Source organism: Gopherus evgoodei, chromosome 22, assembly GCF_007399415.2.
Source record: "Gopherus evgoodei ecotype Sinaloan lineage chromosome 22, rGopEvg1_v1.p, whole genome shotgun sequence".
NCBI classification, from domain to species: Eukaryota; Metazoa; Chordata; order Testudines; family Testudinidae; genus Gopherus; species Gopherus evgoodei.
In genome coordinates, this window is record NC_044343.1 from 5,161,767 (window position 1) to 5,184,880 (window position 23,114).

General features: G+C 57.5%; 1 protein-coding gene across 3 annotated transcripts; it reads right to left on the reverse strand.

Moving 5' to 3' along the window:
- Nucleotides 1-467: 467 nt before the first annotated feature.
- Nucleotides 468-23,114, reverse strand: GRIN3B (glutamate ionotropic receptor NMDA type subunit 3B). Of its 3 annotated transcripts, none has more exons than XM_030540178.1 (9): nt 22,964-23,114; nt 11,238-11,836; nt 7,487-8,537; nt 6,600-6,745; nt 5,115-5,230; nt 2,961-3,112; nt 2,652-2,816; nt 2,032-2,099; nt 468-1,575 (listed from the first exon to the last, which is right to left on the reverse strand). In XM_030540178.1, exons 2-9 carry the CDS (start codon nt 11,816-11,818, stop codon nt 1,209-1,211), a joined length of 2,646 nt encoding a protein of 881 aa, XP_030396038.1. In that variant the 5' UTR covers nt 11,819-11,836; nt 22,964-23,114; the 3' UTR covers nt 468-1,208. The 3 variants fall into 3 exon arrangements, with proteins under 3 accessions (XP_030396038.1, XP_030396037.1, XP_030396039.1); XM_030540177.1 differs by lacking the exon at nt 22,964-23,114 and adding an exon at nt 17,835-18,263; XM_030540179.1 differs by lacking the exon at nt 22,964-23,114 and adding an exon at nt 11,934-11,950.

A 23,114-nucleotide genomic window follows, 5' to 3' on the forward strand; every position in this document is an offset into this window, starting at 1 on the left:
CTTCAGTCCGGGCAGTATCGTGTACACTTAGCGCCTAGGTCTAAGACTGTCATAGGATCTGAGCACCTCCCCACCCTGGAGGTGGGGCACTATTAGATTTCCCCCACCCCCAGCTTTACTCAAAAATACAGTTTTGTGATTAAATTCCCTGTAGCTCTGTCAACTTAAATTCTGCAATTTTGTGCCTTGGGAGAGGATCCTGGCTAACTCAAATCTTAATTCACTAAATAAAATCCTCAGCCCAGGCTGACCGTTGCATTCAAAAAACAGCTCAGAGTGAAAGAAAGATGGAAAGAGAAGCTCATGCTGGTGAGGGAGCTGGACAGAGCTGCTTTCCACAAGCTTGGGGGCTGGAGTAGCTAGTAAGCAGATTCCTGAGTCAATCTACATTTCACCCCCCCCCACCCACACATTTAACCCCCTGCAGAATCTGAAGGGGGTGGGTGGGTGGGAGGAGAAGTCTGCATTGCTTTTTATTCTATTTAAAATCTTCAACTTTGTACATTTTATTTACAATCAATGTTACAGCTGCTGCCAGCGAAAGGAAACACTTAGAATTTGCATCACCCAAACCCCTGCACAGTGTTTTCTGGACAACTGTCACCCTCAGATGTTGTAGGGAAATTTGAGTAGATGTCTATTCAGTGTCTATCGCCCACCCTGGGGAGAGAAGGGATCCTAAACTGGGCACAAACTTTCCTAGCCTGACACACTGGTTCTTAGTTCCTCATTGGATTCTATCTAGTTTCCCCAAACACCTGTTTTAAATAGGGAAGGATTCTTCGGTCTGAGGCAGCGGGGAAAGAACTAACCCTGAACCCTTGAGAAAAGCCAGTTCTGTCCTCCCACCTGCAGTAATAACTATATAACTGAAATCGTTCTGAAGTGAGATTCTCCTTTGTAGGAATCTGTTTGCTGTTACCAAAGGACAGCAGCTGAATGGGAATTGGGTCCCAGCTGTGATACGAAGGAATTAATTTAAAACAAAGCAGCGAGTGAGTTGGGCCCTGAACCACCTAGGGAGCGTTTCCCAGTTGCTGTGATCTGTGCTCAAGTAACAGCCCACTTCCTAGGCAGCTCCGCCACTTCCCCAACCACGAGCCTCTGCACGTGCCCTCCAGCCACTGGTTTGATTTAAGACGTGAAAGGAAACAGCAGCTGGTTTTCCAGGGTTGAGTTCAAAAGGAACCTGGACGGCCTGTATCCCATTACCTGTCCTCGCTCTTCTCCACAATAGGCTTAACAGGCACCATGCGGATGTTCTTAGTCGGCCCCAACGCCGCCACCAGCTCGCTCTTCTGCACCAAGGCTGCTCTCAGCTGATCCCTGATTGCCTGAATCCGTCCCTCCAGCTCCCTGAGCTCCTCGCTGGCATCCCACTCCTCCGGCTGGGGCACCCTGCCGTTTGTGCAGTGCCACACGGGCACCTCCCTCTCCTGCACTGGCTCAGAGGGCATCTGCTGCATGTTGAAATGCACCCGCTTGTCCTCTTTCCTAGTGGCCTTCCTGAGGTTGTTCCAGCTTGGCTGGCTGGCATTTGGAGCTGGTGTCTCTTCGCTCTTCTGAATGTTGCACCTTCAGAGCGAAACAGGCAGAGGGTGAGTCAAGCCTTCAGGGCTGAGTCTACCATCCCAGCTGGCTAGACATCTTCCCCCACCCCTCATTGTCTGTGCCCTTCCTGAGAGAGAGGATGGCAACAGCTGGTCAAAGCAGGGTCCTCCTCCTAGAAGGGTTGGGTGACTGAGACTGTGTTGGATCCTCCTCTCTCCAAGCTGGACACTCACACCCAAGACTATTTGCTGGTGGCCATCAAGGGTCCAGGGCGGGGCACCCTTCTCCCATCCAGCTACCCTAACACCCATAGGAAGGCAGAGTGTGTTGTACCATTAGACAGCTGTTTGCACAGCTGCTGGGGGTCAAGAGCCCTCTGCTCTAAGCTACTGCTGCAGCTGGACAGCAGGAGCTGCCAACCTGCAGTGAAGACTCAGGGCAGCAGCAGAGGTGGAACATGGTTTTGCCCCCTGTCAGTACCTTTTCTCAAGTCTCAGCTTTTGGTTTTTCTGCTCTTCGAAGCCCATGTTCAGGGCCCGGTGGATTTTCTGTGAAGTGCAAAGGAGGAGAGGAATCAGAGCTGCAGGGAAAGGGCTGGGGCAAAGTTAGGACAGGGCTCTGCCTTTTCAGGGTCACTTTAACTTTGGTGTAGTGTCTCAGAGAATGGCTTTCCGGGGCTCCTGCAGAAGGGAGGAATACCGTCTGGGGATGGGTGTGAGTCCCAACAGCTGCTGGGTGCAGGCAGGGGGGAAGAGGACAGCGTGAGACAAGGGGCAGGGGCAGAGAAGGGGAATCTTTAGGACAATATCAATGCCCGAAGACTCTTTGTAGGGGCTTTGCGTTACGGGTGGCAGGGCTGTGTCCCACCAGGGCAAGGCTGGAGAAAAGAAAACTGCACAGCGGCATTGTGGGCCATGACTTGGGCTCGTAGGTCCTAGCACTGGGGACTGTTCTCACCTCTGCTAGGGAAGGGGCACCTGGAACCAAGTGGGGACTATGAGGCCCTGGTGGAGGCTGTCCAGACAGCTTCAAAACCCAGCCCTAGAGGTGGGGGGAGGGCGTGTTTAAGGGAAGCAGGGCTAGGATCCAGTTGCTCTCACCTGGCTGGTGTGCAGCCAGTAGTTGAATTTCTTCTTCCTCTTGATGTGGGGCAGGATGAGGCGGTAGAAGACGTGCTCGCCCAGGGAGGTGAGCAAGGAGCCGCAGAGCCCAACACACAGCAGGACAAAGAGCCCGGAGAAGTGATAAATGCCCATCTGCAGCGTCTGGAAGGGAAAGGGGACAGGAGGAGGATTAGCCTAGGCTGAGGAGTGGGTCAGTGCCCCCTCCACCTGCCACACAAGGCTCCTGTGGCAACCTAGCCCCCACCATGTCTCCTCCCTGCAGAGCCTCCCCCGGGCTGCCCTCACCTCGGTGACGGCCCAGACCCGCTTGCCACAGGGCACCATCTTGTACCACTTGTCGTGCAGCAGGTCCATGAAGCCAGCTGACTTGTAGCGGCTGATGAACTCGGAGAGGTTGGAGGTCAGGGGCGAGTTCTGGGGGAGCCCGATTCCATAGCCTAGTGGGGGGAGAGAGCAACAGAGAGAGGCACCAGCCCAGGGGTGGAGCCTGGGCTCTGTTCCCAGGCACACTGACTGTGGGCACATCACCTCCCTTCTCATGGCCTTTGTGGCTCTTCCCAGCTTGGCTAGAGGATGCTCTTCAGGGCAGTGAGCGTACGGCACCAAGCTCAGCAGGGGTCTGATCTCAGCCGGGCCGCAAGGTGCTACCACAATACAAATAATGAATAAAAGCCCTGGGCTCCTGCCCCCTCTAGCCCTGTCATTGCAGCAGCCGAGCCTCAGGAGGGCTTGTCACCCTATTGAAAGCTGGAGGAACTTGGGGAAGGTCACAGAGCTGGCCTATGAACCTGGATTGCCCAGGCCCGGCTCAGCACCATAGGCTAACTGGGGGGGGTTTCCTCAGGGCCCCTTGGTCTGCCAAGTGCCTGCAGCTACACTGCCCAGTGTGGTTTAGTGCTGGGGGAGGGGGGAAGGGACTGCTCCCACCCCCACATGCCCTGCACACCTGAGGTAGGTTATTCTCATCATAAGACAGGCTGACCCCATTGCCATAAATCCGTCTGGTCTCCCCAGGAGAAAAACCCATGAGCTTCGCCTCCTAGTGGGATGGCAATTGAGAGCGGCCGTGGGCCTTGTGACATGCAGCAGCCTGCCTTGCAGGGCCCGCCGGCTCATTCCCCACAGACGGGGCTGCCTTCGCTTCCCTGTTTCCCTCTCTAGTCACGGCTTGGCAGGCGAGAGCGGGGGGGGGCTTCATTTAACTTCCCTCTCGGCTCCAGGGCGCCAGCCTGGTTAACGAGGAGAGATCAGCCAGCAGCCCTGCTGCACAGGGATGAGAGGAGGAGGCTGTGTGGGAGATTAGAGGAGGTGGAGGGGATCAGGAGTGGGGAGAGAAGAGGGTAAGTAGCACCTGGAGGCTTTGCTCACCCTTAGCCAAACCAGGATCATGGTAGGCTGAACTCTCATTCTTCAGGGCACAGGCTAACTGCCCATGGCAGGGTCAGGAAGGACAATGAACATCCTAGGAGACGAGGCCAGATGGGCTATTGGGGTCTCCAGCTGTTGTGTAGCTAGCACTCAGCTGGACCCAGGTGAGGGGCTGCAACACACCAGGGTTCCCCTGCTTCGCTAGCTGAAAAGACCCTTGCTCTGGATGAGCAACCCTCGGAAAGCCTGGTGAAGGGCAACACGGAAGCAATGCTGCTGTGAGCAGAGCCTGTCTGCGCTACGGGTCCCTGGGGCACATAGGCTGTGGACTCACCAGGGTGCGAAGCTCAGGCTGCAAGGGCGGGGTGTCTCTCTGAATGAGGCAATGGCGTTGTGCTGCTTATGCAGGGGAGCACTCGCTGCTGGCCGAAAGGCACTGCAAGCTACAGCCCCTCTGCCTGGGGCGCGGGGTCAGTGTCATTTTAGATCTGCTCTGGTTGGGGAGGTGGAGCCGGCCACTGGACTAAGGAGCCTTTCCCCTCTAGGGCCCCAGTCCAGCTCCAGCTGTGACCAAAGCTCAGGTGCTGTATGTGGTGGGGGGGCCCATAAGCAAAGTGAATCTAGCAGCTCACTCCCCGGGCAGCACCCACTGCACTAGGCAGCAGCCTGAGCAAAGACCCGCCCAGCTGAGTGGCTCATACGGCTGGATTTCTCTCGCCCCCCACCCAGGGAAGGGTGGTGCATGAAGGGAGCCTGCACTACCCCTGCGCAGGCTGTGCCCAGCATTGGGCTAAACAGAGACTAGCCCTGCTCCAGCGCTGTCGGGCCAGCTTGGGACTCGTACACCGAACGCAGCAACCTGCTGCTGCTATTAACAGCCTCTCGCCAAGATTATTTCCACTGAGCCATTGTAACACAGATCAACACTGCGCTAAAGCCGCCTGTCACCTACCGCTGCGGCCCAGTCCCATGCAGGCAATGCCCCTTTTCCCAGGGCAGGGCACCGGTGCATTCAGCAGCTCGGGCCATAGGCAGGGGGCCAAGGGGAATCGGCCCCAGGCAGCAGCTCACCTTCAATAGCAAACGGCTTCCCCACGGTGAGGAGCTTGCAGTCCGAGTCGATGGTCACCTCGTAATCCAGAAGGGACTTGTCCATGATGAACGCGTTGAGCGTGGGGGGCTCGGTCCTGGCAAAGGGAGCACAGGGGAGAGGCTGAGTGGCTGGATTCGCCCTCCCTGGCCCCAAGAAGTGGCTGGCGGTTAAGGGGTAAATAGCCACCGATTACAAAAGAGCATAGTGCAGGTGTGCTGGCTGTGGGGGGAGCTCCTGCATTCTCCCAGCAGGGGGGGCTGTGGGGGCACTGCCCGCCTACTCCAGCCCAGTTTCTCCCAGCAGGGGGCGCTGTGAGGAGCGGGGCGGAGATACTGGCTGTGGGGCACCGCCCGCCTACTCCACCCAGCCTCTCCCAGCAGGGGGCGCTGTGGGGAGCGGGGCGGAGATACTGGCTGTGGGGGCACTGCCCATCTACTCCTCCCAGCCTCTCCCAGAAGGGGGCGCTGTGAGGAGCGGGGTAGAGAGACTGGCTGTGGGGGCACTGCCCATCTACTCCTCCCAGCCTCTCCCAGAAGGGGGCGCTGTGAGGAGCGGGGCGGAGATACTGGCTGTGGGGGCACCACCCGCCTACTCCAGCCCAGCCTCTCCCAGCAGGGGGCGCTGTGAGGAGCGGGGCGGAGATACTGGCTGTGGGGGCACCACCCGCCTACTCCAGCCCAGCCTCTCCCAGCAGGGGGCGCTGTGGGGAGCGGGGCGGAGATACTGGCTGTGGGGCACTGCCCATCTACTCCACCCAGCCTCTCCCAGCAGGGGGCGCTGTGAGGAGCGGGGCGGAGATACTGGCTGTGGGGGCACCACCCGCCTACTCCAGCCCAGCCTCTCCCAGCAGGGGGTGCTGTGGGGAGCAGGGCAGAGATACTGGCTGTGGGGGCACCGCCCGCCTACTCCACCCAGCCTCTCCCAGCAGGGGGCGCTGTGTGGAGCGGGGCGGAGATACTGGCTGTGGGCACCGCCCGCCTACTCCATCCAGCCTCTCCCAGCAGGGGGCGCTGTGGGGAGCGGGGCAGAGATACTGGCTGTGGGGGCACCGCCCGCCTACTCCACCCAGCCTCTCCCAGCAGGGGGCGCTGTGTGGAGCTGGGCGGAGATACTGGCTGTGGGCACCGCCCGCCTACTCCATCCAGCCTCTCCCAGCAGGGGGCGCTGTGGGGAGCGGGGCAGAGATACTGGCTGTGGGGGCACCGCCCGCCTACTCCACCCAGCCTCTCCCAGCAGGGGGCGCTGTGTGGAGCAGGGCGGAGATACTGGCTGTGGGCACCGCCCGCCTACTCCAGCCTCTGCCATTAGGGGGCGCTGTGGGGACTGGTGCAACACACGTGGGGGGGTAGCCCAGACCCCTACACAGTTTCTTTACAGCGCTGGCCAGTTCATCGTAAATGAGCCAGGGGCACACGCCCGCCTTCCCCCACGTGTTGAGCCTGCCGCTGCTGCTGCCCCCTTACTTGAGCATGGTGACCCCGGCAGGGGTGGTGGGGACGCTGTGGCGCCTCATGTACTCGTGCATTTCAGGGAAGCTCTTCTTGATGTACTCCTCGGCGCTGCTCTCCCACACGGTGCCGAAGCGGAAGCCCTGCGAGGGGTGGTGCAGCTGCAAAGAGGACCAGGCGTGTGGCTTGCAAATACCAACAGCAAGGCAGGTGAGCAGGGGAGGCAACTGGAGGGGCTGGGGGTCAAAGCAGTGAACCCTGAGCCCATCAGCCTGTCCCTTCTAACCCAGAGTCGCTGGCTGTACATGCCAGGCTCCATTCCCCACCACACAGCGGCACCAAGTTAAGATATTTCTTGGGAGGGGGCACACACCAGTCCCTTCCCCACAGCCGGGGAGTATCTCCGCTCTTAGCTACACAGTGCAGGGGCCAGCGCCAGCACGAGTCGATTTATCGGGGGCCAGAGATGTCTCTGAGGGAAGAGCACCCCCTACTGAACCATCCACTGGATTTTACACCCCCTGTCACTCCCAGAACCAGCAGCAGCCGGGAGCCAGCTGGGAAAACGGGGTGCGGCGGGTGGCTTGACGGGCAAAGCTCCAGGTGACAGAATGACATAATGACGGGTTGGGAACGACGTGGATGAGATTCAAAAGGCTTGGCGCTAACACTCTTCGGCGGGAGTTGGCGAAGTGATTGGTAGGGGGCGCTCTCCCCTTGCAGGGGGGCCTGACCCCAAGGCCCGAGTATGATGCTAAGGGGCACTGGGTTGCTGAAGTGGTCACCACCCAAAGGAAACTGGGATGCAGAGCAGACCAGCGTGGGGAAGGGAGGGAAAACAGCACCTTCCCCCAATGCCTTGGATCCCTCCCGCCTCCAAGGCAGCACAACGGCCCTCCCACCTTGGGGTCGTGGATCCCCGAGAGCTCCTCGAAGGTCTTCTCCCCCACCATGACGGCGGCCAGGTTGGCCGTGTAGCTGGAGAGCACCAAGAGGCAGAAGATGGCCCAGAGGTTCATGAGGAAACGGCCGGTGTAGCACTTGGGCGTCTTGCTGGAGACGGTGCGCCCGAAGAGGATGGCATAGCAGAGGTTGAGGGCCGAGGAGTAGGAGAAGATCTTCACGCGGTTGCGCCCGTGCGGGGTCATGCCGTAGGGGCTCTTCCACTCGTAGAGGGTCAGGAAGAGTGCCATAAGGTGCAGGGCCACGAAGATCCCCACCCACATGGTCCAGTGCAGGGGCCACATGAAGGCTCCGATGGGCGAGGCCGTGTCCTTGGTCCTCACCAGGATGCCCAGGCTAGTGGAGAAGAAGGGGCTGGTGAAGTCGATGACTTTGCTTCTGGCCGAGTTGATGCTGAAGGAGGTGACGGCCATGTGGGCCATGCCGCTGAGCAGGTCCCCCACCAGCCCCGTCCACTGCCCATTCTTCCAGGCTCCGTACTTGCCATCCCCGACGATGTAGAGGTCGAAGTCGAAGGACAGGTCCTCGGCCAGCTTCTCCAGCAGGTCGATGCAGTAGCCATAGCAGCACTTCTTGTACTCTAGGGGCACCGAGCCGTTCGCGGCGTTGAGCGCCTTGAAGAGGCCCTCCAGCACGGCCGAGTCGTTGGTGTGGGAGTCCAGGCACAGCTGCCCGGCCGGGCAGCTCCCATCCTCGTCCACCTCCCGCGTGAAGACAAACGGATGCTCCACCAGTGTCACCACCCGCAGCTTTACCTGCGAGAAGCCGCCCCTGCCGCCCGGGATCTTGTGCTGCAGCTGGGTCTGCCAGAACCCCTCCTCCATCTCCAGCTTGCCGTCTTGCCAGCTGCCCACTGTCACCCAGGTGGGCTCCCCCAGGGAGCCGCGCAGCAGGCTCCAGATCCTGTAGTGGTGCTCAGTGTGCACCAGCGACGTGTTCCGCACGGACACCTGCCCCGTCTGCCCGTGGAACGACGTGTTGGCCAGGAACCTGGCGGAGGGGAAAGAGGAAGCATTGGGCACCTGATATCCCCAGGGTGGGGAGCTGAGCAGAGAGCGACAGCGAGGGAGCCGGGAGGGAGCCGGAGACAGGGTCTGGCCACCAGGAGCCCAGCGCACAAGGGGCCCCAGGCTTGGACGGTGGCAGGGGGAGCTGATCTACTGCACAGGCCATCAGGCGGGTCGGGGCGGGAGGGGATTTCTGGACGGAGGTGGAATTGACAAGTGTTTGGAGACCCGGGGGAACACAGCAGTGGAAATACCGGGATTCTCGCCCTTTTCTGCACTTCTCTCTCCCATGTAGCTGGGCTCCAGCCAGGATCTACCCCCCGCCCCGAATAACAAGGGAAGGGCAGGATGGTCACAACCCCCAGGCTGAGAACCCCCTGCTCTTCAGGACCCCAAAGAGGCTGCTCTAAGCCCCAAGGACCTTATCTGGGGGGCGACCCCAGCCTGGTGCCACTCACTAACTCAAGGAGTTTGCTTCAGTCGTTGGTTTTTGAGAGCAGAGGTTGCTCTGTGCTGGGCAGTCGCCCGGGGACTGGCTGAACTGAGGGTTTTAGAAGGGCAGGGGCACTGGCAGAGCTGGGGTGGGGGCGCCCTTGGGCTAGAGGGCTGGGAATCTTCAGCAGCAATGTCTTGTGCCCTGGAGAAAGGGGCCGATTATTACCAGACTGGACGGCCGGGCGGGGAAACTCAGGGCCTCCCGGGTGCATGTCAGCACGTGTGCAAGGAGCGGTGTTGATGTGTGTGCTAGTCCGTGTGTGCACATGCATAGCATCACGTGTTAGACTGGACATGCAACCACGCAGGGCAGTGTGTGTGTGTATGCACGCGCATATCTTTGCATGTCAGACTGGACACGTGACCACGTGTGTGTCGCCGTGCATGTCTGAGCGCCTGAGCCTCTGGGTGTGGCAGGGTGGGCATGGGCCCTTGTGTGACAGTGCTAACATGGGGGGGGCGTGTGCGGGCAGGGGGTGTGAATTCCATCTTCCATCCAAGGCTGCAAAAGCATCCCATAAAACCACCCTCTGCCCAACTGACCCTTCCTCTCCCTCTGGCATCAGCTCCATACTCCTCGGCTCTCCTTTTCCTTCCATCTCTCGCTCACCTTCCCTCTGCTCCCCTCCCACTCCCTCTCCTGGGCCTTGGAACAGGCTCATTAAGCCACTAGTAGCGGCTCCTGAATGAGCCCAAGTTGCCAGAGAGGCCCAGAGGCTGGGGCAGCACTTCACTGCATTTCTAAAGCAGCTGGACCATTAGTGAAGCTGGTAGCTGTAATTGACGGGAATCAAAAGCCATGCTCCAGGGCCTGGGCTGATTGCTCGGAGGGTCAGCAAGGGATCCAGCCCACGCTGCCCACACCCTGCCTTCTGCAGAGCTGTCGGGGCCTTAGCACAATTCATATTTCTATAACAACAGCTTTCTGGTGCCATTACTTAAAGAGACACAGTCCCTTTACCAAACAGCTTCTGCACAGAGACAGCCTCTTTCAGGAAATGGTTAGTGTCTGAGCAGACCGCTGATCTCCCAAGAGGCAGCATGACCTAGTGGTCAGAGCACTGGCTGGTGTCAGGAGACTAGTCTCAGGTCAGCCACCACTTTGCTGTATTGACCCTGGGCAAATGACTTTTGGTGCCTCAGTTTCCCCATATGTATAACAATAAATAATTCCCTTCACCCCTCCCCCTGACAAAGGGATTACAAGGGTTAATTAGTTAATTAGTGCAGTGCCAGAGGAGTGCAAGGTATTAACATAACAACTCCAACTGCTTCTTTCCCAAAGATCACAAAGCACTTTACAAAGGAGGGCAGTATTGTGAGCCCCATCATACAGATGGGGAAATTGAGGCATGTAGAGGGGAAGTGACTTGCCCAAGGTCACTCAGCTAGCAGGGGTGGCTCCAGGCACCAGCACGCCAAGCACATGCTTGGGGCGGCAAGCCACTGGGGGCGCTCTGCCGGTCGCCGTGAGGGTGGCAGGCAGGTTGCCTTTGGTGGCATGCCTGCGGAGGGTCTGCTGGTCCCATGGCTTCGGCGGACCTCCCGCAGGCGTGCCGCCGAATCCACAGGACCAGGGACCTCCCGCAGGAAAGCCGCCAAAGGCAGCTTGCCTGCCGTGCTTCAGGCGGCAAAATACCTAGAGCCGCCCCTGCCAGCTGATCAGCGGCAGAGTCAGGAAGTCTCCTGAATCCCAGTCCAGTGCTCTTTCCGCTGCCTCCCTATTATGACCCAACCCGACAAACCTTAGATTTTTAAGGCCAGAAGGGACCATTATGACCATCTAGGGCTGAGCTCCTGCCTAGGATAGGCCAGAAAATTTCACTCAAATGAGAAACTGAGGCACAGGGAGGGGGAGTGGCATGCCATGGAGATCACCCAGAAGACCTGAGACAGAACCCAGTTCTTGCAGTTCGGCACCCTGCAGAGAGACTCTGGTTCTTGCACTAAAAATCAAATGCAGAGGAAGGCTAACCAATAGGGGCATCGGAGGGCATGGGAGGATGGGCTGGGCATTGCCGCCGGCTTGCAGCCTCCCTCTGCACCCAGCCTGCAATGGCAGGAAAGCGTCTCTGGCTGGTCTGAATGCTCAGAGAGAAGCAGATGCCCCAGCAGGGTGCAGCGGCTGGGCAAGACAGACCCTGGCCCGTGTGCTAGGAGTCGCTGACGGGGCTGGCTCCAAGCTTACCTGGCAAGGAAGTGCCCAGAGGACTCCGAGCCTTCCACGTGCTTTTCGTTGCAGTTCACCATGCTCTGGATGAGGGTGAGGTCGGGCCGGACGTACAGGGCACTGGAGATAGCCCGGGCTACCAACTCCACCGCGTCCTGGGTGAATTGCTCCAACGTGGGGCTGTTGACCTCCCCATAAGCCAGGAGGCCTGGGGGCAGCCCCTCCGTCTGCAGCTCGTCTACATCTAATGGGTGCCCCAGCATCCAGTGAAAGTCCTGCAGCATCAGGCCGGACTCCGAGGCCGCCGTGAACACCAGCCGTGAGAGGCGAGCGTCACAGCCAAAGAGCAGCACCGGGCCGTCCAGCTCCTTGAGCTCCTCCAAATGCTGGCGGAGGTAGTGGGCGGCGCCCGGCTTGTCCAGGTAGCTCAGGTCCAGGATGGTCCTCAGGAAGAGGTCAGTGTTGCTGGTCCAGAAATTGAGGAAGCCAGAGACGTCCCAGGCGTGGCACAGCACCAGGGTGATCTCGTGCCAGTGATTGGTCTGCAGGATGCTGCTGAGCACATCCACCAGGGTCTCCATGGGGCTCTTCCGGTCCATATGCAGGTGGAAGGGATTCTGCAAGCCCAGAGATGATGAGTGAGATTTACTTACTGGTCTTTATATTAGCAGCAGCTGAAATCGGGAGCCCCACTGCGCTAGGCGCTGTACGTACCTATAAATATGGCTGTGCTGTAATCAGGGGGTGCGACACCGGCTCATGTGGCCACACCAGAAACTCAGTGTCCTCCTCTGCCCTTCTACTGAACTTTCCTCCCAAAGATCTCAGAGCTTCCCTCCTGGCCACTAGGTAAGGGAGACACGGGGATCATTTCCTCCCCCCACTAAAGTGCAGCCCCCTCAGGAGTGGAATGCAGCAGCTGTTTAACAGCTGCCCAGGAAGGCTGCCCTGCTGGTTAGGACAAGAAGGGCCAAATTGAGATGAAGTTACAAGAGGAACTTTGGGGTGGCAGCGTTTACTGACCAAGGGAACTGGGGTCACCATGCTAAGAAGGACCAGGGCATGCCCAGCGCCCCCTCATGCCGCATTAGGGTACAGCGTGCACTGCTGGCCCTGTTGAGTCATCCACACTGCTTCCTGCAGCACAGCGTCTAGTGCCTGTGGCCTTGGGGGCAACACAGCACTTAATAGGATCAGGTCATGCAGCCTCTGGACCTCTTGTCCCACCCGCTCGAGCCGGTGAAGTGACCTTACCACACAGGGTGCCTGTCTCCAGCGCGGTGGACAAGTTACACTTCTGCCCCGATATAACGTGACTCAGTAGAACACGGGTTTGCATACAATGCGGTAAAGCTCTGATGCTGCTCTGAGTAGCATGTTAACAGTGCTGGGCTGGGGCCAAGGGGTTCAATAAGGGTCAGAGGGTCTCGGGGGCAGTCAGGGGATCCACCACGCCAGGGTCTAGGAGGCAAGGAGCTTTGTGGGGGGGAATTTGGGGGGCCCTGCAGTCTCTGAATGGCCTGGGGGATTAGCGGGGGGGCCAGGAGCAGCCCACTCCACTTCCCTGGCCCCGGCCCCAGCCGTGTCGCTTGGGGGAGCGGGCTTGGGGGAAGGGATCCCCCCTCCACACTCACCAGCAGCTGCTCCACTCCACCAGCTCCCAGCCGGAGCACTCCGCTTCCCACCGCAGGGGAGTGTGGGACCTTTCCCCAACCCCCCCAGCGACATGGCTGGGGCCAGGGCAAGGAAAGCGGAGCCGCAGGTGAGTGCCTGTCAGGGGGTGGCGGGTGTGGACAGGGGTCGGAGCAGTCAGGGGACAGGGGGTTGGGTAGGGGTGGGGTGCTGGGGGTGATTAGGGACAGGGGTCTCTGGAGAGGGCAGTCAGGGAACAAAGTACGGGGGGTGGGTGTGCAAAGCAAGTCCAATATAATGCGGTCTCACCTATAACAGTGAGATTTTTTGTCTCCCGAGGACTGTGTTATATCGGGGTAGAGGTGTATTTGCAATTGATGGGGGAGGGAAGGGCTCTTGTGAATTCACAGTGTGGGAGGGGGCTGGTGTGTTGACTGGCTATTGTGGGACATGGAGGGCACTGGGCTCTGTTCCATTATCCTATGGCCTGTGATCCTGATGGCCTCTGGACTGGTGGCTTTGCATACATTTAAATCTAAAACGACACCCGGGAATAAAACCTGCCACAGTGCAGGGTCTGCTTCCTCTCGGAGACCCCATCCCAAGCTCCTGCCTGCACCTGGGACCCTGCCTGGGCTGATCATGAACAATGCTGCTGCAGCCTGCCCCGACTCACGCCAAAAATAAAACTCCAGACAATTCACAGAGGAAATGAACAAGGAGGTGAGTGGCCAGGAGAGGGCACCAAATCCAAGAGCACAGAGGGAAGGCTTCAAAGAGAGAAACAATTCCTCAGGGGTTCTGGTTCTGCTCCCAGTCACACTAAAAGGGTGTGCGTGGAGGGGGTGTCGCACACTTTGCTGGATATTTGGACACTGTCGTCAAAGTAGGAGCTGTGCACATGGGGTTGCCTTGGCTAATAGTCATTGATGGATCTATCCTCCATGATTGTTCAAACAGGCCCAGAAGAGCTTAGAATCTAAATCACCAAGATAAAGGAAAGATCACCCCTACTTTACAGCTGGAGAAACTGAGGCACAGAGCAGTCAAGTGACTTGTCCAAGGCCAGACAGGGAGTCGATGGTAGAGGAAGGACTCAATCCCACAGCCATGAAGGCCCAGCCCAGCAATCAATCTACAAGACGTGCTTTCCTCCTCTTGCTCCTTATGCACTCATGTTCACACTCCTTAGAGGGGCATGACTGGAATGCAACAGACCGTGGTCATTCAAAGACTCAAATCTGCAAGGCGCTAAGTGCCCCTACTTCCAGTGAAGCTCCAAGTGATTCTGAGATGCTGTTTGGTAAAACCCAGGCATAGCTCATACCCACAATATAAGGAAGGGGAGGGGGAAAAACCTCTCTCTTGTGGCATACTGAAAATTATATTAAAATTACAAGCTATCTCTTTAGGGGTTGGGGATTTCCTGGTTCTGCTTGCAGGCTAGGGGGCTCTGTAGGAAAGCATGCCAGCTTGGTTTCAGCAATTAGTTTGCAGCGCGCCAACCTAGAGTAAGGTGGGGTGAGTTGTGCTGCTCTGTTTTTAGGGAGCAGCCTGCTTTGTCTCTCTCTGTTTTTAGGTTATTTTGTGTTATTGTTCTGAAGTTTAAGAAATAAAGTAGTGCGATGTTGCAGCCTTCCAGCAAGAGGATTGTATGGTTTTATGGAACTTCTCTGTGTCTGTGCTGGGAACATAACAGCACTGAGCTATACCTCCATTTACACTTTTAGATACAAGGCAGAAGGGAGCCAGCTGCTGAGACCACTCTCCTTCAGAAGCTAGTAGTCTGGTCTCAGTCTCTGAACATGAACTAGCACCGATGTCAAGCCTGCTGCACGGGAGGAAGAGATTAGTAAAGAAACAGTAAGAAAGAAAGCAGCCAGGGCTAATAATTAGGGATTATTCCCACTGGCAGTGAAGTAACCAGGCTTGGTGTGGTTGGTACATTTCACTCCAGCTCATACCCATTCTCTCTATAGATCCCCACATCAGGCAGTGGAGAGATTATGTGGCTAGAGCAGGAGATTGGCACCAGGACTCCTGGGTTCCATTCCCAACTCTAGGAGGAGAGGAATCTAGTGGTTAGAGAAAGGGGAGTAGGCACCCAAACTTCTTGATTCTGTTCTCAGTTCCAGGAGGAGAGTAAAGCCTAGTGGTTAGAGGGGGTGGGAGGCCCAGGCATCAGGACTTCTGGGTTCTGTTCCCAGCTCTGCCCACAGCTTGTGGTGTGACCTTGAGAAAGCATTCCAACCTCTCTTTGATCCTCAGTTTGTAGGGATAATACTACACCAGCAAGAGGTCAGCTGTGGGAGCTTGGTTTTCAGTTACAAGGTACCCCCAGTGCTCTCTGTACTGCACAGACACACAAGAATACGGTGCTGCCCCAGCTAGCCTGGGTCTGAGTGATTAGAGCAGGGGGCTGGGTCCAGCACTGGCTGGGCCATGCCCCAGAGAATTTCCAATCTAAATTAAGTACAATATGGACAGGAAGATACATACAGGGGGGTCTAGGATTTTGTTCATAACTATCACTATGGAAAAGCAGTGTGGTTTACAGGCCCAGGACTCAAGATCCCTGGGTTCTAGCCGCAGCTCTATCTGCTGTGTGACCTGAGAGAAGTTTCTTAGTCTTTCATGCCTCAGTTTCCCCTCACCCTTTGTCCGTCGCATCTATTTAGACTGTAAGCTCTTCTGGAGCACAGACTGTCTCTCACTGCACATCCGTGTCTCCAACAGCCCGCGATGGGACGCTAGGTGAGGAGACTGAGTTACTACAGAGAATTCTTTCCCAGGTGTCTGGCTGCTGGGTCTCACGGACATGCTTAGGGTCGAACTGATCCCCATATTTGGGGTTGGGAGGGAATTTCCCCCTGGATCAGATTGGCAAAGACCAGGGGGGAGGTTTCACCCTCCACTGCAGCATGGGACACGGGTCGCTTGCAGGTTTAAACGAGTGCAAGTGGTGGATTCTCTGTAACTTGAAGGCTTTAAACCGTGATTTGGACGTCAGGGACTCAGCCAGAGGTTAGGGGTCTATTTCAGGAGTGGGTGGGGGAGGTTCTGTGATGTGCCGGAGGTCAGACTAGAGAATCATAAAGGTCCCTTCTGGCCTGCAAGTCTATACAGCATGTAGCAGCACCTCTGGGCTGGAGTGTAATACAAATAAACATATATCCCAACAGTTCCCAGAGCTCAGCTGCCCTATATGCATAAATAGTAACATCATCTCCATGCAAAGAAAAATTAGACCCTGTCCAAATGGACATGCATCAGTTGGCTTCATCTTGTGTCCTAGGTCACTTTTTACCCTCCCTCTGCGTTGCATTCCAGTCAGGCTGCAGGAAAAGGCTTCCGAATCAAGGGAATGCCAGGGCATTAATAAAGCAGTGATGCTTAAAGCAGTGATGCTTAAAGCAGCCAGCAGAGTCATTCCTGTAGCATCAATAAAAGTCACACGCACACACTCCCCTCCTCTGCTTTACAAAGCCTTGTATGCAATGGAAATCATTCACCATAATAAAAGCAAGAGAACTCTGGGCATGGAAGGCAGGCAAAGATGAGGGCTGAAATAGGGGAGAGTTGAGAGGTGGGTCTGTTTCTTGTTGTGATGTGTTATTGCAGGGTAAGGTCTGGCTATGGCTCCCCTCTAAAATAGACTCCTCCTGAGACCACAAACTCTGCTGTTTGCAGGGTAACTGACCAACTTTACGTACAGCGCTTGTGGAGATGCAGCCACTTCTGGGGTGGGAAGCAGCAGCCAGCACACAACACTGGGGCCATTTAGACCAAGGGCATAATCTTACAAAGAGCGCCTGGGGATTGGTGGTTAAGGTCTCATCTGAAAGGCCCTTGGATTGTCAGTATAGATACCTACAGCCCTGCTGGGATCTGGCCGAGGCCTTAGATTTTATACTACAAACATCGCATGATATCTAACCACCTTCCTCACTGGACCCAGCAGGGAACCTGCCTCCTTGCAAGAAGCCTGGAACACGGTGCTTTTTTGTGTTACATAAACTCACACCCAGCACTAAAGCCATGAGAATCAGGAACGCATGTGCCCTGGAGTGAACATCTCATTCGCCCGGGGGGCCTTTCCCTCCAGAACCCCGCTCCCTGCCCCCTCCAGCTACTGCAGTTAATATTGCTCTCCCACAGGTGCCTGGGGGTGGTGGGAAGGGACTGGGAAAGAGGCTGGCCTGGCATGCAGATAAAGTGACCCCAAACTATAAATATTCCCCCTGATCGATGGGTCTGAACTTGCCTGTGATTAAAACTCAAAACGGCTGGGACCTTCTAGGTGGCTAAAGTATTGACCAGCCCTTCTGAGTGATGGAGCCGGGGCAAGGCTCCAGGAGGGAAGGAAGAGCAAGGTAACCAGGAGAGCAGAAAGCAGAACCTCCTTAGAAACAGGGCCTCCCCCACCCAGACCCTCCCCAGCCTCCCTGCCCACCCAGACACGCTCCCTCCAGGGTGGCAGGCCCAGGGGAAGAGGCTGCCAGTTGCAAGCGCGGATTTGCAGCCAGGAGTCTCTTCTGCTCCTTTACATACAGAGCAGATTCTGCCCCCCAAAAAAACAGTCCCTACAACAAACCCTCCCCCAGCTGCAGTGCTGCTGCTGGACACCCCCAACTGCCCCCCCCCCCAAGGCTTACAGGCAACCAGGACTCCTGCAGGGGAGGAGAAAAGGGTCCAGCTGCAGATTCTCCAGCTTGCACTGGGAGTTGGAGGGGCTGGATTCATTGGGCAAGGAGCTCCCCCAAATCCTCTTCCTGCCAGCAGGGGAATTGCTACAGGGGAGGTGGGGTGTCCCCCTCCAGCTGGCCTAGCCCTGGGGTGGCCAAGGAGCTCCAGCAGCTGCAGCTGCCCAGGGATCGGAGCAGCCCTGAGCCAAGGGACCAGGCTGGGCTGGACAAGCCGGACCCCCCCCCACCCCCCACTCCCACTCGTTGCCCAGCCGCAGCTGCTCCGACTCCCCCTTACCTGGGTGCTGAAGGGCAGCCGCTGCTCCAGCTCCACGACGCTGAGGAAGGGGATCTCCAGGAAGGCGGAGAGGAACTCCAGCTGGAGCAGCTCCCCCCGGGACTGGGGGAAGGCCAGCACCGCCGCCACCTTCTGCACCACCAGCGCCTGGCACAGCCAGCGAGCCAGCGACGCCGGGTCCCGCTCCCGGGGAGCCCCCGGCACGATCTCCAAGCTCAGGTTATACGGGAACCAGCTGGCCCGGCTCGCCCTGGCCAGGGCGCTGCGCACCCGGCTCTGCGCTCCTCCCCGGGGCAGCAGCGCGCCCAGGCGCACCGTGTGCCCGACCCTGGCGAGGATGTGGCAGGGCTGGGGGTGCCCCTGGCAGGGGGCCGGCAGGAGGCTGCCCGCCACCGCCACGCACAGCCAGAGCGCCCGCAGAAACTCCATCGGAAAGTTTGGGCGCCCCCCGATCCCCCCCGGCCCTGGGTGGGTGGCCGGCGGGGGAGCGAGGGTGGGGGAGAGGAGGCGGCGGGCGCTGGGGAGGAAGGAGTCCTGGGCGCCGGAGCAGGAGGAGGAGGAGGAGAGGGGGCATGAGGAAGGCTGGGAGAGCGGAGGAGCTGCTGGGATCTCCAGGCAGGGCTGCCATGGAGCGTCTCCGGCAGCAGAGGCAGCAGAGGCACCAGGAGACAGGCGTGTGTGTGTGGGGGGGGGGCAGAGATTAGGGCAGGGAAGGAGGGAGGGGGGCAGTCACAGCAAGGCAGGGGGGCTGAAGCTGCCAGGGGAACTGGCTGCCAGAGGCAGGAGAGGCACCAGGAGACGCGGGGGGGGGGACAGAGATTAGGGCAGGGAGGGATGGAAGGAGGGGGGCAATCACAGCAAGGCAGGGGAAGGGGGCTGAAGATGCCCGGGGAGCAGGCTGTGAGAGGCAGGAGAGGTCGAAGGGAATCTGGTGGCGAGGGGAGGCTGGCAGAAAAATGCCCCCTGCCCTCGTCCGGCCCAAGTGCCCTCCTGGAGAATGCAGTGGAGATGCCTCTGTTACATACCCAGGGTGGAGTCTGGCTTTGCCAAGGGGCGGTGGGCAAAGGCCAACGATCCTTAGCACCCTTTGCCGGGCACCGCTGACCACTAGCAGATGTCTCCAGGAAGTTCAGAGGCCAAGCTGGCAAAGAGTGAGGGGACTGGGGGTCGGGGGGAGTTATTTAGTCTCTGGCCCCTGGTGGGATTTGTCTGGAGAAACCTTCAATAATGATAATAATTAATAACCCATCCACTTCTTCCTCTAGGCTTATAATTTGTTAACAGGAGAAAGAGGCTCCAACGAAAACGAAGGGCCGGACGTGGGCCCAGGCTCTGAAAGGAGAGACAGTCTTCCTGAGTGCTTAGAGCCATGGCTGGGCACTAGAAAACGTGGGTCCTAGTCCCGACTCTACCACTGTGGCGCTAGCCCCCGTGCCTCAGTTTCCCCATTTGGAAAAGGAAGCCGGTGACGCAGCCTCACCTTCCCAATGGGCTTTGAGAACGATGGGTCTCAGGGTTATGGAGCTGGGCCCCATTGCTGCCCTCTGGGTTCCCATGTGTTACGCAGAAGGGCTGAGACCCCCCTCAGGCAACGGTGAGGCAAAGTCCACTAGCCTTTAAGTAAAATCTCCCACAGCTGGTCTAGCTTCCCCGGTGGTAGCAATGGCAGGGGAACAAGCATAGACAGGCCACAGGCGTTTTCACCCGCGTGTCCTCTTGCCCTGCTCAGAGTAGCCTGCAGGTAAGATTGTGTCCAATTAACTCTTACGTCTTACAAATGCTAACAAATCCGTAGGCACCTAGGACATCACAGCTTTCCCTGTGCTGCTGACCAGAGCCACTTGGAGCCACCAGCAGCAGCTGGGAAGGAACTCACAGCCTTCTGGGCACAGGACCTAGCATTTGAGCCAAAGGAGAATCTCTGTTAGCAGGGAGGTGTCTATGACACACAGGTGAACAATTCAGATTCCATCCACTAGTGGGCACTATCGCACACAACAACACTAGCTAGCCCCTTGCAGCATTTATCACTGAGAGAGCCCTTCTGGCCACAAAGATGGGATTCCTGGTGCTTACCAGCTTTCTGCCTTCATGAACCGGAGTATTTATCTATCAGGAAAAACCAACCCACCCTGCCCTTCTTTGAGTCCTGCTGGCCCCCAGAGCCTTTGGTCTGATTTCCTTGGGACCTGTGGAGGCCTGGCTCCTTCCTCTTCGCTTTGTTTGGAAATTGTTCGGTGAGTGGTGCAGTTACCTCCAAGTACGCGCTGCCCCGTCATTGTACTCACATCACTTTGCGTAATACACGGGGCTCACCATGCAGCCCCTCAGCTCCAGCCCAGTGTGAAGACATGCTCCTCCAGCCCACGCCGAGCTATGCAACTCACAGACCACACACATGTGCACCCAACACAGCTCAAACCACACGTGTGCACCTACACAACCCCTATACAGCCCAACCTGCAAACACACACCCACTCCGAGCTACACAACTCACAAACCACATGTGTACCCACACAGCTACACAACTCACAAACCACGTGTACCCACACAGCCCCTATACATCCCAACCTGCAAACATGCACTCCCTCTGAGCTACACAACTCATAAACCACATGTGTGCACCCACACAACCCCTGTACAGCCCAACCAGCAAACATGCACCCACTCCGAGCTACACGCTCACAAACCACATGTGTGCACCCACACAGCCCCTATACAGCCCAACCTGCAAACACGCACCCACTCCGAGCTACACGCTCACAAACCACACATGTGCACCCATACAGCCCCTATACATCCCAACCTGCAAACATGCACCCACTCCGAGCTACATGCTCACAAACCACACATGTGCACCCACACAAGCCCTGTACAACCCAACCTGCAAACACGCATCCACACCGAGCTACACAACTCAAACTACGCATGTGTGCACCCTCACAACCCCTATACAACCCAACCTGCAAACACATGGCCACACTGAGCTACACAACTCACAAACCACGTACGCATGCACTGCACGACTCACATCACCCAAACCCCGCATAACCCGAAGCGCACGCGCACACTTTAACACAACCCAGCGCACCTGCTCCTTCCCCGGGCGTCCGCCCACTCATCTCTCACAACCCGATCCGCCTCCTGCCACGCAACACAAACCTTCCACGACTGCACACGCCTCACACGCTGGCCCACCCTCGACACACTCCACTGCCCACCCTTGACACACTCCACTGTCCACGACTCTCACCCCCCCCCAGGCAATCCATCCGGCAACATACACCAAACCCTGCACAAGCACCGTGCATGAGTGGCCTTAACCCAGCCCCACAGCAAACCTGCCCAGCTCGCACGCACAGGTACCACCAGCACAGCTCCCTTTGTCTCTACAGGCCCAGAGGTGCTGCTGTAGCGATGACTCTTTCACACTTCATTATGCATTCCCTTGGCCTTCCCCGTGATAATACCCAGCCTGGGGAAGGCCTTTGGGAGGGGCCGAAGGAGATTCAGACCATAAATCCAGAGGAATTCCAGGAGAATTGTCATTGGCTTTTAATAAGCAGAGCCCCCCCCCCCCCCACTCGTCCCCTTGGCCTGCCCGTCATCTCCTCCACTGCCTTTCCCAGCCGTGCCGGGCAGCGCGTGTGACCTGCATGGCAACCCGGGGCCTTTTCGATAGTCACATACTTGGCGAACATCTTGGGAAGGAGTTCGCTGGAGTGAGGTATGAGGCCGGAACCGTGTCCCTTTCAGTGAACAACTATTTAAGAAAAAGCAACACACCCAGCCTGACCCCGTGTTCACAGGCCGGGCCTGCGGGTGGACCGAAAGCGTTGATAGCTTGGCATTTTGATACCTTTTACAAATGGAAGCTTAACGCCCCCCTCCCCACTGCGAGGGAGCTTAAGATTCCTGATGATCTGTAGGTACCTAACCCCCATTTCAGTGAGGTCCTGCCCCAAAGAGCTCAAGGCTACAAAGACCAAACAGACAAAGGTGGGAGGGGAAACTGAGGCACAGAGCAGGGGAATGATTTGTCCAAGGTCACACAGCAGAGCCAGGCCTGGAACTCAAGTCTCCCAGATGCCAGTTCAGTGCCCTAGCCACTGGACAGCCCTGCTGCCCCAGTGATGGATGAGCCCATGACTATGAAGCTCTGGATTTAATGGAGGAGAAAAGGGAGGAATAAACTTGTGCAGGTGACCCCCTCCCCCTCCCACCCAGGATACAGCCCAGTGTTTTACCGCTGCCAGCAACTCACATTTCTGGTGCATCATCCCACACTCGCCTGTGACTATATACAGTTGTCATTTCAGCCATGGCTGCAGTGCAGCCACCTCTGGGGTGAAACCCTGCAGCTGCTTAACAGCACATAGTGCTACTACATAGCTGTTTAAGCCAGAAAGGGAACATCTTCTCCTGCTGCGATTGCCAGGCAAGGGGGTGGGGGGGATCTTTAGGACACGCAAGCGAAGCCCCCTGCTCTTGAGAGAGGTGCTATGGGATCACTTCTATAGCCCAGCTGAATGACAACACCCTCAGCCCTACACGGGGGTTAGCATTCAGAGGGGAGGGCAGAGCCCGCACACACCTCCCCAGCACCTTGTGATCTCCCCTCCCATGGGGCAAGAGGAGGCCAGATGCTGCTTATCTCGGGGAAATCGAAGAGGATTCTCAGTAGCTGCGGCATGATAATACTGAGTTAATAAAAGGCTAATACAATTAAAACAACCCAGGCATTAGCCAGCCAGACTGCTGTGGCACCGGGTCCTTCAGATGGAGAACAGGGCACAGGCAGGAGGCCAGGGCCACCCTACCCAGTTCAGTTTGGCTCACAGCTTTCTCTGGGCACGGACCCTGCTGAGCCTGCGCTCACCCCTTTGTCCCTTGTAGTACAAGCCACTAATTCTCGCTGCGTGCCAGGACCTCCCTGTTATTAACCTCAAAGCGCCAAGGTCAAGCGTGCCTGCAGCTCAGACTTATTTCACTGGAATCTGCTCCTCTGCTATAGCCCTGGCTCCTTCCTACGAAGGCTGCTCATGCTGCCTTTAGCAGGCCACTCTTAAAAGCTAGCACCATATCCTGAGAGAATGGACAGGAGACAATGGAATCAGCTGATCACCTACCCAGCTGGCTGCACCCTGTTCATAGGGAGAGACCAGGCAGTGGCCATGTGTGTCCTAGGGAGAAGAGCGACATGTGGCCAAGGGGGAATGGATTTCGTGGTTCACCAGTCTGCATTTCTGATGAGGTCCCCTCACTCCCGAAGGCAAACAC

Excerpts from the sequence above, each read along its gene's own strand:
- GRIN3B (XM_030540177.1), bottom strand. The coding sequence starts at position 18,263 with ATGGAGTTTCTGCGGGCGCTCTGGCTGTGCGTGGCGGTGGCGGGCAGC. Across the intron at positions 3,113-5,114 it reads GAAGCCGTTTGCTATTGAAG|GCTATGGAATCGGGCTCCCC; the intron begins GTGAGCTGCTGC and ends TCCCCCCACTAG. Across the intron at positions 1,576-2,031 it reads AAGCTGAGACTTGAGAAAAG|GTGCAACATTCAGAAGAGCG; the intron begins GTACTGACAGGG and ends TTCGCTCTGAAG.